At 47.5% G+C, this 15,811-nt stretch overlaps 1 protein-coding gene across 1 annotated transcript in view; it reads right to left on the bottom strand.

Moving 5' to 3' along the window:
* LCA5 (lebercilin LCA5) overlaps positions 1 to 13,282 on the bottom strand; it is a 21,441-nt gene extending 8,159 nt beyond the window's left edge. Inside the window, exons 1-5 of the mRNA XM_009907425.2 lie at positions 13,057 to 13,282; positions 9,874 to 10,403; positions 4,886 to 5,023; positions 3,839 to 3,935; positions 1,099 to 1,244 (exon numbers count right to left, since the gene is read on the bottom strand). Of these exons, the coding sequence (XP_009905727.2) occupies positions 1,099 to 1,244; positions 3,839 to 3,935; positions 4,886 to 5,023; positions 9,874 to 10,403; positions 13,057 to 13,255 (1,110 nt within the window). The 5' untranslated portion in view covers positions 13,256 to 13,282. The remainder of the gene's footprint in view (positions 1 to 1,098; positions 1,245 to 3,838; positions 3,936 to 4,885; positions 5,024 to 9,873; positions 10,404 to 13,056) is intronic.
* Between the last annotated feature and the right edge of the window lie 2,529 nt (positions 13,283 to 15,811).

Genomic DNA, 15,811 nt, shown 5'->3' on the forward strand with positions numbered 1-15,811 from the left:
CAGGCAAGATAACTGGAGCAAGTCTCCAATGACATCCAACTGATGCTGTTTACTTGGACCTGAGCACAGCCTTCGACACTGCCCCGCACCACATCCTGGTCTCCAGGCTGGTGACACATGGGTTTGATGGATGGACCACTAGATGGATACAGAACTGGCTTGATGGCTGCACCCAAAGAGTGGCTGTCCATGGGTCCATGTCCCAGTGGAGGCCAGGGACAAGCAGAGTCCCTCAGGGATCAGTCCTGGCACCAGGCTTGTTCAACATCTTTGTGGGTGCCATGGACAGTGGCACTGAGTGCACCCTCAGCAAGTTTGCTGATGACACCAAGCTGTGTGGTGCAGCAGACAGGCTGGAGGGAAGGGATCCATCCAGAGGGACCTGGACAGGCTGGAGAGGTGGGCACAAGCCAACCTCAGGAGGTTCAATAAGACCAAGTGCAGCTCTCAGTGTGCACTTGCAGCCTGGAAAGCCAACCAGAGCCTGGGCTGCATCAGGAGAAGTGTGGCCAGCAGGGCAAGGGAGGTGATTCTCCCCCTCTGCTCAGCTCTGCTGAGACCCCACCTGGAGTACTGCCTCCAGTTCTGGAGCCCCTATTACAAGAGGGATCTGGAGGTGCTGGAAGGTGTCCAGAGAAGGGCCACAAGGATGAGCAGAGGGCTGGAGCACCTCTCCTATGAGGACAGACTGAAGGAGTTGGGGCTGTTCAGTCTGGAGAAGAGAAGGCTCTGAGGTGACCTCATTGTGGCCTTCCAGTATCTGAAGGGGGCTACAAGAAGGCTGGGGAGGGACTGCTCAGGATCTCAGGTAGTGATAGGGCTAGGGGGAATGGAATGAAGCTGGAGGTGGGGAGATTGAGGCTGGAGGTGAGGAGGAAGTTCTTCCCCATGAGAGTGGTGAAGCCCTGGAATGGGTTGTCCAGGGAGGTGGTTGGGGCCCCGTCCCTGGAGGTGTTTAAGGCCAGGCTGGATGAGGCTGTGGCCAGGCTGATGTAGTGTGGGGTGTCCCTGGCCATGGCAGGGGGGTTGGAACTAGCTGATCCTTGTGGTCCCTTCCAACCCTGACTGATACTATGATACTATGTTCATGGAACTCACTGTTTTAGGAAGAATCCCTTCTTGCTTGCTTACTGTGCTACCACTGCCAGGTTCTGGTTCTGGAGCAAACTCTACTGGTGAGAAGTATCCACTGGTCTGCACACCTTTGGTGAGCTGTGCTCCTTTTTTAGTGTCCTGGTTGCTGGCTGTAGAAAACACAAACTAATTAAAACCACATTTTCACTTGAAAATAGACCACTGCATACCTGCATCACAGTTTGAGTGATTTGCAGCAAACATTAAGAAACTGTGCTGCAGCCAACAAAAGTGGAAGGTGCTGACAAGTTTCACACCAATGTTTTCATCCTCTGCAAAAGCTAATTAAAACAATAAATGCATGCAAAACTTCTACTGAACAAAAATCAAACCCAAACAACTTAAATCATAGCAGCATCTGAAGGGGGCCTACAAGGAAGCTGGGGAGGGACTTTTCAGGGTGTCAGGGAGTGACAGGACTGGGGGGAATGGAACAAAACTAGTAATGGGTAGATTCAGATTGGATGTGAGGAAGAAGTTGTTCCCCATGAGGGTGGTGAGAGCCTGGCACAGGTTGCCCAGGGAGGTGGTGGAAGCCTCATCCCTGGAGGCTATTAGGGCCAGGCTGGATGTGGCTGTGAGCAACCTGATCAAGGGTGAAGTGACCCTGCCCATGGCAGCAGGTTTGGAACTGGCTGATCCTTGAGGTCCCTTCCCAAAAACCCTGACAGTTCTGTGATCCTTTGACATTAACAACAAATTGTTTGAAATGCTGGCATTCAATCACAGAATTAACCAGCTTGGAAAAGACCTCAGAGATCATAAAGTTCAACCTATCCCCCAACACCACCTGATCAACTAAACCATGGCACTGAGTGCCTCATCCAGGCTCTTCTTAAACACTTCCAGGGATGGTGACTCCAACACTTCCCTGGGCAGCACATTCCAATGGCCAATCTCTGTTGCTGGGAGTAACTTCTTCTTAACACCCAGCCTGGACCTCCCCTGGCACAGCTTGAGACTGTGTCCTCTTGTTCTGGTGCTGCTTGCCTGGGAGAAGAGACCAACCCCCACCTGGCTACAACCTCCCTTCAGGGAGTTGGAGAGAGCAACAAGGTCTCCCCTGAGCCTCCTTTTCTCCAGGCTAAACACCCCCAGCTCCCTCAGCCTCTCCTCACAGGGCTGTGCTGCAGACCCCTCCCCAGCCTTATTGCCCTTCTCTGGACATGTTCAAGTACCTCAACATCTTTCTTAAATTGAGGGGATCAGGATATTTAAAGTGGTCCCATAAATTCCTGCTTCTTCTGTCAAGCAGAGTCTACTGATCCAGTGAAAACAGACCAGTCCAAGCACAGAAAGAAATACACATATTCATGGGGGTAGCACAATGCTTGAGGCTGCCTTTTCACACCAGAAGAAACCACTGCACTGATACTTTGAGAGGCTTATGTTCTGGGGCATATGTACTCTGTGAGGTAAAAGGAAGAGTGCAGTTCATCTGGGAGGCTAAATTTGAATGAGTGAAAAAGAAATAAAGTTCTTCATAAAAATATTCAAAGCAGTCAGGTTACTTATTTATAAAGCCTCTGTAATTTATTGTCATGTAGACATCATCTATGATTAATTACAGAAGTTAACTAAAGCATCTTCCCCACGTCCTTCACATTGGTACACTTGGTTCCAGTACCTGAAGGGGGCCTACAAGAAAGCTGGGGAGGGACTTTTTACAAGGGCTTGAAGTGATAGGATGAGGGAGAATGGATTGAAGCTTGAGGAGGGCAGACTTAGACTGGGGATTAGGAAGAAATTCTTTACAGTGAGGGTGGTGAGACACTGGAACAGGCTGCCCAGGGAGGTTGTGGATGCCCCTTGCTGGAAGTGTTCAAGGCAAGGTTGGATGAGGCCTGGGGCAACTTGGGCTAGTGGAAGGTGTCCCTCACCATGACCAGGGGGGCTGGAACTAAATGATCTTTAAGGTCCCTCCCAGTGTAAACCATCTTAAGAATCTATGAATCCATGGTATGAAAGGAGTTAAGAATGTCCAGTTCTGGAGCCCTTATTACAAGAGGCATCTGGAGGTGCTGGAAGGTGTCCAGAGAAGGGCCATGAGGATGAGCAGAGGGCTGGAGCTGCTCTCCTATGAGGACAGACTGAGGGAGTTGGGGCTGTTCAGTCTGGAGAAGAGAAGGCTCTGAGGTGACCTCACTGTGGCCTTCCAGTATCTGAGGGGGGCCACAAGGTGGCTGGGCAAGGACTTGTCAGGCTCTCAGGGAGTGATAGGACTAGGGAATGGAATGAAGCTGGAGGTGGGGAGATTGAGGCTGGAGGTGAGGAGGAAGTTCTTCCCCATGAGAGTGGTGAAGCCCTGGAATGGGTTGTCCAGGGAGGTGGTTGGGGCCCCGTCCCTGGAGGTGTTTAAGGCCAGGCTGGATGAGGCTCTGGCCAGGCTGATGTAGTGTGGGGTGTCCCTGCCCATGGCAGGGGGGTTGGAACTAGCTGATCCTTGTGGTCCCTTCCAACCCTGACTGATACTACTATGAATGCTGCTTGCTGAGCTCTGAGTGTTGGTTCTGCTGCAGGTACAGAACAGTCAACCAACCAACCTGCTCTTAAGTGTAACTATTACAGTGCTTAAAGAGCAAAGAAGTTAACATTCTTGAACAAGCAGTGGCAGAGTTAAACAGTGCATGGAGATGTAATCAAGAAGAGCCATGTAAAAGTGTTGCTAATAGTTTTTCTGCCTTTGTGGCTTTCTATAAGTTACCTTTTTTCCTTTGCATAATATTTGTGTCCTTTCTTGGGGACAGCTTCAACATGCGATTAGCATAGATATTTTTTGCTTCAAGTTCCCTTTCCTTTTCCTGTGAATGAAAGAAAGAACCCCACAAGTTACTGGTATTTCATCTACTAGCCATTAGCAAAGCTGTAAATGAAATGAAAATGTTGTCAATAGGGTAGCCAACAGTTACAGCTGATGTCTGAAGGAGAAGAATCCTATTAATAGCTTTGCTTTTGCTACAAGAAAGCAGGTTGAACTTTCCTCTAAAAAAATATTAATCTCAGTAGTGATATAGGAGGGGGGAAAGTAGAGAGAGGGGGGGGGGGGGGAAGAGAGGGGCGGGGGGGAAAAGTAGAGAGCGGAGGGGGGGGAAAAAGAGAGAGGAGGGGGGGGAAAAAGAGAGAGGGGGGGAAAAGAGAGAGGCGGGGAAACGAGAGAGGGGGGGGGAACAGAGTGAGGAGGGGAAGAGAGAGTGGGGTGGAAGGGAGAGAGGGGGGGAAAAGAGAGGGGGGGGGGGGAATAGGACTGGGCAGAACATGATATTTTAAATCCTTACATATAAAACTTGGGGGGGTGGATGTCACAAAACCTCCTTAGCACAGCTTCCCCAACACACGTGGCTATCACCAATACATGACATTAATCTTTACCCAATCCTTCTGTCAAGCAAGTCCATTAGTAACACAAAGTACTGCAGACACCTGCAGATCTAATTTTCAGCTCGAGCCTCCTAACCTCAATTTTCCAGGAGATGCTGTGGTTTAATTGCAGTGTTTGGCTATGTGCTTGCTCTTGCTCCTCTTGACTCTGGCTAACCATAGTGATTAACACAGAGACACTCCTGTTACAAACACTGGGGTCAGGGCACAGAACATCCCAACTTGAAGCAGGAAAAGGACTCACATGTGGTATAGAATCAAGCCCACAGCAGAGAGTGCAGTCACTGGTAAGCTATTCAAACCAGATTACAGACGCTTCCAAAGATAAAATGCCAGAACAGGGTTAGCAGCTTGTGCTGCTTCCACATTTTACCTTCAGCTTCTGGTTGAGCTCCTGAAGCTTGTCCTGGAGAGCTCTGTTTTCCTCTTGAGCCTCAGATATCTTCTTTTTCTTGGACTGTAGCTCTCGTTGAAAACTGCTACCACTTAACTCAAGGTTTTTTTCCAGATCCTTCAATTAAAGCAAAGTGAGAGCTTTAAATAACTGAAGGATCTTTTTGATCTTCAATAGTCAAATCACTTAAATAAATTTACAGTGCAACTGTGTCTTGGATTCAGATATCTGCTCCACCATTGCTGTAACACTGAATACATTTCAAACCTTAATCCTAACTTTGAGGGGGCAGAGAGAGCACCTGCAGATGCTGCAGCTCATCCTTCTGGAGTATTGAGAGGTGATCTGAGGACATAAGGAGAGCACACACTGCTTTCTGTAAGGCTTTTGGCACAGTGGAGCTCCAGATCTCCCAGACAAACCTCAAAAATCTCTGGTAAGAAACACACCACCTCCCTGAAAGTGCAGGATTAGAAAGAAGAAGACATGAAATAATTTGTAACCTTTAGAACCTTCCTACCAGAACCAAATTTGTAGTAGTGGTTTATCTGGCATGCCCTCATCTTGCAACAGCTGTTTTGAGTGAACCTCTAATGATGAGGAGAGAAAAACAAAAGTAGAAGAAAATAATCATAGGCTAAAAAATAAGGACATTTACTTGTCCTTGTGGCCAAGAGAGCCAATGGGATCCTGGGGTGCAGCAAGAAAAACATGGCCAGAAGGGCTAGGGAGGTTCTGCTCCCCCCTGCTCTGCCCTGATGAGCTGACCACTCCTGCAATCCTGTGTCCAGTTTGGGGCTCCCCAGCTCAAGAGAGACAGAGACCTGCTGGAGAGAGTCCAAGGGAGAGCCAGGAGGATGCTTAGGGGACTTGAGCATCTCCCCTGGGAAGAGAGACTGAGAGCCCTGGGGCTGTTTAGGCTGGAGAAGAGAAGGCTGAGAGGGGATCTGATCAATGTCTCTCAATAGCTGAGGGCTGGGGGTCAAGTGGAGGGGGCCAAGCTCTTTTGGGTGCTGCACAGGAATAAGTCATGAGGTCTGTGGAGACAGGTTGGACTCGATGATCCTTGGGGTCTTTTCCAACCTTAGTTATACTGTGATACTGTGAAGACAAGGAACAACAGGTACAAGCTTGAATGTAGAAGGTTTCACCTCAACATGAGGAGAAACTTCATGGTGAGGCTGCCAGAGCCCTGGAGCAGGCTGCCCAGAGAGGTTGTGGAGCCTCCTTCTCTGGAGCCTTTCCAACCCCACCTGGATGCACTCCTGTGCAGAGTGCCCTGGGTGCTGCTCCTTTGGCAGGGGGCTGGACTTGATGATCCCTGGAGGTCCCTTCCTACCTCTAACACCCAATGATTCTATGAAATGCTGAAACACCTGATCATAAAACTGTAGATGCCAGATGATGACATTACAGGGTGAGGAGATTTGAGTAACTCAGTACTTCATATCTTGCTATACTGGGATTTATTTAATGGAAGCTTGCTTTCCAGCTTAATCCTTTGGATTTCCAGATCTATCATCTGTGTAATGAAATGTAGGCTTAATTCCTAATATAGACACCAAACTCTACTAGCATTTGAATGGCCAACATAACTTCAGCTTAAAATAGCATTGCATGCAGCTCCCAACAGTTTAATGGTGCTAACAGTTATTTTTAAATGAGTTTTTAGAGACATTTACAATGCAGACAAATTGAGAGGGACTGCACAAAAATGCACACAATTTTCCTGGGCAAAATAAAAACACATTGTACAAAAGTGTTGAAATGGATCCCCCCCCCAACATGTTCTAAAGCTCCCTTTAGGATTAACAGCAATTCATGCTAATGATTAATAATAATTAGCATTAATAGTAATAATTTTGTTAATCATCATAGTATCAATCAGGGTTGGAAGGGACCACAAGGATCAGCTAGTTCCAACCCCCCTGCCATGGCCAGGGACACCCCACACTACATCAGCCTGGCCAGAGCCTCATCCAGCCTGGCCTTAAACACCTCCAGGGACAGGGCCCCAACCACCTCCCTGGACAACCCATTCCAGGGCTTCACCACTCTCATGGGGAAGAACTTCCTCCTCACCTCCAGCCTGAATCTCCCCACCTCCAGCTTCATTCCATTCCCCCTAGTCCTATCACTACCTGACATCCTGAGAAGTCCCTCCCCAGCCTTCCTGTAGCCCCCTTCAGATACTGGAAGGCCACAATTAGGTCACCTCGGAGCCTTCTCTTCTCCAGACTGCACAGCCCCAACTCCTTCAGTCTGTCCTCACAGGAGAGGTGCTCCAGCCCTCTGATCATCCTTGTGGCCCTTCTCTGGACATCTTGCAGCACCTCCACATCCTTCTTGTCATAGGGGCTCCAGAACTGGAGGCAGTACTCCAGGTGGGGTCTCACCAGAGCTGAGCAGAGGGGGAGAATCACCTCCCTTGCCCTGCTGGCCACACTTCTCTTGCTGCAGCCCAGGATCTGATTGGCTTTCCGGGCTGCAAGTGCACACTGAGAGCTCCTGTTGAGCTTCTCCTCCACCAGCACCCCCAAGTCTCTCTCCTCAGGGCTGCTTTCCAGCCAGTCACTGCCCAGCCTGGATTTGTGCCTGGGATTGCCTCCACCCAGATGCAGGACCCTGCCCTTGGTCTTGTTGAACCATGCTGTCATGTTGTTTGCCTCAGCTCCCACGTGTTAGAATGGTGGACAAGAAAACTCTGCATGAATGCAGGCCACAGAAATGAAAAATATTGACTAGTATATATATATAATATAGACATATTTTAGATACATAGAGATCTATATTCTATATCTCTTCTATATACAAAACATAGATATATACTATATATCTATATTCTATATCTCTCTCATATATGTCTCAGACTGCACCAGGGGAGGTTTAGGCTGGATGTTATACATAATTGTATGTTTGTCATTTTGAGGGACAAAAAAATCACTTATCACTTAGAATAAACCAGGTTGGAAGAGACCTTCAAGATCATTGTGTCCAACCTGACTTGATGGGGTGCTTGGTGCCATGGTTTAATTGATTAGGTGGCGTTGGATGATAGGATGTTAGGAAGAAGTTCTTCCCAGAAAGAGATTAGCCATTGGAATGTGCTGCCCAGGGAATTGGTGGAGTCACCATCACTGGAGGTGGTTAGGAAGAGACTTGATGGCGTGCTTGGTGCCATGGGTTAGTTGATTGGGTGGTGTTGGGTGATAGGTTGGACTCCATGATCTCAAAGGTCTTTTCCAACCTGGTTAATTCTATTCTATTCTATTCTATTCTAATTCACAGTATCAGTATAACTAAGGTTGTGTCATCCACATTATATCTCTCTCTCACAGTATCACCAAGGTTGGAAGAGACCTCAAAGATCATCAATTCCAACCCGTCGCCACAGACCTCATGACTAGACCATGGCACTAAGTGCCACATTCAATCCCCTCTTGAACACCTCCAGGGATGGTGACTCCACCACCACCCTGGGCAGCACATCCCAATGACTAATGACTCTCCCTGTGAAAAACTTTCTCCTCACCTCCAGCCTAAACTTCCCCTGGCACAGCTTGAGACTGTGTCTTCTTGTTCTGGTGCTGGTTGCCTGGGAGAAGAGACCAACCCCTTCCTGGCCACAACCACCTTTTAGGTAGTTGTAGAGAGCAATGAGGTCACCCCTGAGCCTCCTCTTCTCCAGGCTAAACAATCCCAGCTCCCTCAGCCTCTCCTCACAGGGCTGTGCTCAAGGCCTCTCCCCAGCCTCCTTGCCCTTCTCTGGACACCTTCAAGTGTCTCAATGTCCTTCTTAAACTGAGGGGCCCAGAACTGGACCTGTCTCATATATATATCTATATATCTATATCTATATCTATATATATTGTATATATATCCATTGGAATGTGCTGCCCAGGGAGGTGGTAGAGTCACCATCCCTTGAGGTGTTCAAAAAGGGATTGGATGTGGCACTCGGTGCCATGGTTTAGTAGCCACGAGATGTTGGGTGATAGGTTGGACTTGATGATCTTTGAGGTCTTTTCCAACCTTATTGATTCTATGATATTATGTACCTCTCTCATATATATCTATATAGATATTGTATATATCTATACTATATATCTCTCTCTCATATATCTCTATTCTATATCTCATCTATCTATAATATAGATATCTCTCACAGTCATTACATATATGTGTGTGTATATATATATATATGTGTGTTAGTATTTTAATATACAGTCACCTAAATACCTATAAATTTTTTAACAGATGCTTCCCCTCCAAGAGGATAAATTAGATGGCACAAATCTGTACTGTAGCTGCATGCATTTCTGCAATGTTAGTACTAGGTATAAAACCCCTTCAAAGCACAAATCCACAGCATGTGTTCTGTCAAAATAGCCTTCATTCATAAACAGTGATCTGTCAAGTGTGTAACTATGTGATTACTTTGGAAAGAATTTAATTGATACTACTGATGCCCAGGGTGGAAGCCTCCCCCCTGGAGGTCTTTAAGGGCAGGCTGGATGTGGCTGTGAACAACCTGATCTAGTGTGCGGTGTCCCTGCCCATGGCAGGCGGGGTTGGAACTGGGTGATCCTTGAGGTCACTTCCAGCTCTAACAACTCTATGATTCTATGTGCAAAATAATAACATTACTACTACTACTGCTACTAGTACTACTACTACCACCAACAATATTAGTAGTAATAATAATAATAGTAGTGGTAATAATAGCAGCAATAATAGTAGCAGCAATAATCGTAGCAATAATAGTAGCAGTGATCATCGTAGCAGTGATCATCGTAGCAGTGATCAGAGTAGCAGTGTAGGATAGGTAGGGTAGGATAAGCCAAAAAATAATCCCTTCTTAATTTCTATTTGCTCCCCAAGTGCTCCCCAAAATCCCCTTCCAGCAGCTCATCATGGTCAAGAATTATCTCTTCCAGACTTTCTTCCCCAAAAGGAAGCCATCTCACCTTAATCCTTTTTTCACTCTCCTCCAGCCTGCTCTCTGCACAGGCCAGTTTCTTCGCCAGGTCATCCCTTTCGGCCAGGTGCTTATCTGCAGACAGCTTCTTCAGCTTCTGCAGGACAGTTTTTGTTCTGTGCAGTTCATCTTCGGAGTCTTTCAGCCTCCTCTCGGTCAGACGTTCCCTCTCCTGCGATTTCCGCAGGCGCTCCCTCAGTATCCGGATCTCATTGTTGTGCCGGGCCAGGAGCTGGGAGATTTCGTTCTCTGTGTCTTCAAACTTATTCAAGGCTTTCTCCTGCCGGTGCTGAAGCCTCTTCAGCGCCCTGTTTTCCTTCTGCAGCTCGTCCAGTTTGATGCGGAGCTCGGTGAGCTCGTTGCGGAGCTCGTTGATTTTCAGCAGCCTCGCAGAAAGCACTCTTTTTGTCACGAGGTCTATGTCTTTGGCAGGAGAATCCCTGGTGAGGCTCTGAGAGCGGAAGCCCCACTGAGTCCCTTTCTTGCCCGGTGCGTATTTGGAACCCAGTTTCTTTGTGGCTAAGAGAGAGAGAGAGAGAAAACGAAGAATAACAAAAGCCTGTTTACCGTGAGACAATGCAGCTCGTCCCTCCAGCCATCCTTCTGGGAAGAAAAGCTCTGCCTGCAACCATTTCACAACGCAGCTTACAAACCAGGCAGGAAAAGGCATATGTGTGATAGACTTCTGCTCCTTTCGATTGATAAAGCAAACCAAAATAAAAGGAGACTTCTGTAAGACGGAGACTTGTGCCTGTGATCTACTGCAAGAGGTGAGAGTTGCAGCCATCAACACAGGAGCATCGGGGAAGCAATCAGCTGCAAATTGCAGCAGGAAGGGCAGCCAGGGTTTTGTTCATGTTTGGTGGTGTTCATTAAAGTGTTTTACAAATCCTGGGCTCTTAAGGCACACAATATTATCAAATCCTTTTAAAATGGCACCAATTAGCTGAGCCTTAGCTAGTTATGCATTATGCAGGATGTAATTCTCTCAGACAAATGCAGCACTATTTCCAAATCGAGCTGCCATGCTTACAGACAAAACAGCAGATTTCAAAAGGCTTAATGCAAAGAAAGCAAGCCTCCAAAGCCAAATTATAAATCCCAGGGAAATTCACTTCTCCCCTGAATTATTTATTCTGGGATCACTAGTTATTTTCCACACAGCAGCCTCATTTGATTACTAGCATGCATCACTCCCATTCCTATTTGCTACTGTTATTTTGTTATCATCCCCACTGATAAAAGCTAAACATTTTGTTTGTACCTTCTGTGCTTCTCAAGCCACACTCAAAGAATGAAGCACATAATCCACCCAAAAGCTCTCTTAGAACAGCTGAACACATAGAGAGGGCATAATTCATTAGGGTGCATCAGTGCTGGAGCACAGCAGCCTGAAATTCAGGCTTGAGAGCTGGGAGACTGCAACAGTGCAGTTACCTACATACAGACAGTGAGGGGGTGTGACACCAAAACCTTCTCCCCACCCAACCCCCACTTAGGTTCTCACCAAGCTTCTGCTCTACAGAGAAAATTTTACAGCAAAAACTTTACAGTATTTTCTTGTCATTTCCTCTGAGCATTTTGCACAATTACTCATTCATTTTCTGCTTGATGCTGATTTTTGCCACAGCTTGGGCAAACAAAAGTTAAGGAGGACATTGAGATACTTGAACCTGTCCAGAGAAGGGCAGCAAGGCTGGGGAGAGATCTGAAGCACAGCCCTGTGAGGAGAGGCTGAGGGAGCTGGGGGTGTTTAGTTTGGAGGAGGCTCAGGGGAGACCTCATTGCTCTCTACAACTCCCTGAAAGGAGGTTGTAGCCAAGTGGGGGTTGGTCTCTTCTCCCAGGCAACCAGCACCAGAACAAGAGGACACAGACTCAAGCTGTGCCAGGGGAAGTTTAGGCTGGAGGTGAGGAGAAAGTTCTTCCCAGAAAGAGTAATTTGCCATTGGAATGTGCTGCCCAGGGAGGTGGTGGATTCATCCTCCCTGAGCTGCTCAGAAAAGGATTGGACACGGCACAGAAAGGGTTATAAGGCATTGGAACAGGCTGCCCAGGAAGGTGGTGGAGTCACCATCCCTGGAGGTGTTCAACAGATGCATGGATGTGGTGCTGAGGGATGTGGGTTAGCAGTAATTGCTTAGCAGTAGTGTTGGGTTTGTGAGCTCAAGGTGGGCCGTTGGACTTGCTGACCTCAAAGGTCTCTTCCAACCTCAACAGTTCTATGATTTGTTTTCTGAAAGCACCCAACACTCTCTTGTAAAGCTGCTAAGCTGCCACAGGAGACATCTTTAGGGTACTTGGTCTGAGAAATTTGAACAGTTACTGGTCTTTTACTGACTGCCTTGAGCCCTTGACCTTGAGTCTTTTTGTCTTGGACATGTATCAGCACACAGCAATAAAAGGCTAGTGTAAGAGCCCTGTTCACCCCCAAGAATCCTCCTTATGTAGGAACCAGTTCAGTACAGATTTCAGTGAAGCAGTTACAGTCCACCTGCCATCTGTAGTGCAACTCACAGGAACATTATTGAGAGCTAAGTTTCCCATTTGTATTTCAGCTCTCAAAGACAATTAACTCTTGAGGGTGGAACAGAATGGAATAGAATGGAATAAACAAGGTTGGAAAAGACCTTTGAGATCAGCAAGTCCAACCTATCACCCAACACCATCTAATCAACTAAACCATGACACCATGTGCCTCATCCAGTCCCCTCTTAAAACACCTCCACTGATGGTGACTCCACCACCTCCCTGGGCAGCAACCCCTGCTCCCTCAGCCTCTCCTCAGAGGGCTGTGCTCCAAACCCCTCCCCAGCTTTGTTGCCCTTCTCTGGACACCTTCCAGCATCTCAACCTCCTTCTTAAACTGAGGGGCCCAGAACTGGACACAGGACTCAAGGTGTGGCCTAACCAGTGCTGAGTACAGGGCACAATGACTTCCCTGCTCCTGCTGGCCACACTCATCCTGATGCAGGCCAGGATGCCATTGGCCTTCTTGGCCACCTGAGCACACTGCTGGCTCATGTTCAGCCTACTATCAACCAGTACCCCCAGGTCCCTTTCTGCCTGGCGGCTCTCCAGCCACTCTGACCCCATCCTGCCTGGGGTTGTTGTGGCCAATGTGTTCAATCTCATGCCATTAGACTCTGCAGTATTTTCTGCTTTCTACCTACCTTGGTAGTGCACAAGGCTGTTTGAAGTTTGTGGCTTGTGGTCCCTCTTTTCTTGGCTTGTAGATGGGGAGCTTAGCGCTGGCGACTGGCCAGACGAACACGAGGAGTTCTCTTCATCTGAATAGTAAGAGTCACTATTTTTATCCCCATCTGATTTCCTGTCATACTCAGAATCTGGGCTCCTTATTCTTTCTCCCATTTTTCAGATGTAACTGGTTTTCCAGCCTTTTTTGGTTTGTTTTTCCCCCACCCCCACCCCCTCTCAAAGTCTGTTCGTTTTGACACAAAGAAACTCTCGGTTGTCACAATGGCAGCAGCTGGATTATTTCCTTGGCTTGATTTCCATCTTCATCTCCAAAGCAGGAGATCTTTGCAGTTCAGTTCAGCAAGCAGCAGTCATCAACCAGAATGCATTTTTTTTTTGTCTGTGACAATTTAGAGAGAAGAAAAGAGTGGGAGTGGTTTTACTGGTTAGTTAAAAGAGGTTAAAAAACAACCAACCCAAACCAACCCAAACCCTGTAAAATTATTCAGGATTGTAAGTTCATGCCACATGCTGTGCTACCTTAGCCTTACTGTTTACATGACATGTGACAGACATCACTCCAGGAGGCTACGAGAAGGATGGGGAGAGTCTGTGTACAAAGGCCTGCAGGGACAGGACAAGGGGTAATGGCTTCAAACTAGAGAAGAGCAGACTGAGATTGGATAACAGGAAGAAGTTCTTCACTATGAGGATGATGGAACACTGGGACAGGTTGCCCAGGGAGGTGGTTGAGGCCCCTTGCCTGGAGATATTCAAGGTGAGGCTTGACAGGGCTCTGGGCAACCTGATCTAGTTGGGGATGTCCCTGTTGACTGCAGGGAGGTCTGACTGGATGAGCTTTGGAGGTCCCTTCTGGGGTTGCTTAGCCTGAAGGAGACACAGGGGTAATCTTATTGCTCTCTACAACCACCTCAAGGGAGGTTGTGGACAGGTGGAGGTTGGTCTCTTCTCTCAGGCAAGCAGCACCAGAACAAGAGGACAGAGTCTCAAGCTGCACCAGGGGAGGCTTAGGCTGGAGGTTAGGAAGAAATTCTACACAGAGAGAGTGATTGCCCATTGGGATGGGCTGCCCAGGGAGGTGGTGGAGTCACCATCACTGGAGGTGTTCAGGAGACTTGGTAGGGTGCTTGGTGCCATGGGTTAGTTGATTAGGTGGTGGTGGATGATAGGTTGGACTTGATGATCTTGAAGGTTTCTTCCAACCTGATCTATTCTGTTCTATTCTATTCTACTCTACTCTACTCTATCTAGTTTTCCATGCCTTCAAGAACTGGCCAGAGCCCACACATTTCTGTCATGTGCTTTATAGGAAAATGCAAATGTAGGCTTTTGGGGCTGTGTATCTGCAAGAGAGACCACAGTGCTGGTAAATGATGTACCTGCAGCAGGCAGAGAAGGAGAAAGGCTGCTCCTGCACCAGGCCTTCTGATGTCAACTCAAAAATCCCCTCAGCTCAAGGTACAATCATCTTACTTTGCATTTTGAAGACAACTTCCTGAGAATATAACAGAGGAAATATACCCCAAATCTCCCTCACCTTCTCAGTCAAAAGAATTTTTTGTCATCAATTTAGGAAGTATTTTATTGACCACACTCAGCCTCCCATGTCTTTTGTCTCTCAAGAGAAGGGACATGAGGATGATCAGAGGGCTGGAGCTTCTCTGAGGACAGACTGAGAGAGTTGGGGCTGTTCAGTCTGGAGAAGGCTCTGAGGTGACCTAATTGTGGCCTTGCAGTATCTGTAGGGGGCTACAAGAAAGCTAGGGAGGGACTTTTGAGGGTGTCAGGGAGTGATAGGACTGGGGGGAATGGAACAAAACTAGAAGTGGGTAGATTCAGATTGGATGTTAGGAAGATGTTCTTCCCCAGGAGGGTGGTGAGACAGTGGCAGAGGTTGCCCAGGGAGGTGGTGGAAGCCTCATCCCTGGAGGTTTTTGAGGCCAGGCTGGATGTGGCTGTGGGCAACCTGCTGTAGTGTGAGGTGTCCCTGCCCATGGCAGGGGGGTTGGAACTGGCTGATCCTTGAGGCACCTTCCAACCCTAACAATTCTGTGATTCTATGACTCTTCTTTTTTCCTTCTGAGACACTGCAGTCAAATATGTTGCAAAGGTATATACCTAACCAGAACTTAAAGTGCAATGAAGACCCTCAGGCCTGCTCATGAGCAGACAACTAAGATTATCTAAGAACATCAGAATACATCAGGATGCAGCCTTACTCCCAAACAGCTCCTGTCCTGCCTTCACAAACACCCATGCAGAATGGATGCTATTTTGCTCCTTGAAGGGCAAACCATGCCCAAACTGAAGCACAAGCAGAGTTCTGGGAACAGCCTGTTCTCTGTTCCCAAAGAACAGAGGGGGGTTCAGCCAGGACTGCATCAATTCTGCCTCCACAAGACAGAATCTCAGGGAATGCAAAAATAAAATAAAATAAAACCAAATATAAACTAATATATTTCTGTGAGCATACTAAACCAATATAAAGTAGAAAACTAGTACTCTGCAGGGCTGTAACACAGAATTCATATCATTTCTGTCATCCTGACTGGAAAAAAAACCCACTCAAACCATTAGTTTGCATTTGTAGCCCACACAAACTGCGGTGTTGCCATGGAAGACAAAGGCTAACAAGATAGGCCACAAAACCTGTCACTTATCTGAACTCATCTTGGCAGCCTGGAGCTTTGCTGTATCTGATTTAGCTGC

This window comes from Dryobates pubescens, chromosome 6 (assembly GCF_014839835.1).
Source record: "Dryobates pubescens isolate bDryPub1 chromosome 6, bDryPub1.pri, whole genome shotgun sequence".
Lineage (NCBI taxonomy): Eukaryota > Metazoa > Chordata > Aves > Piciformes > Picidae > Dryobates > Dryobates pubescens.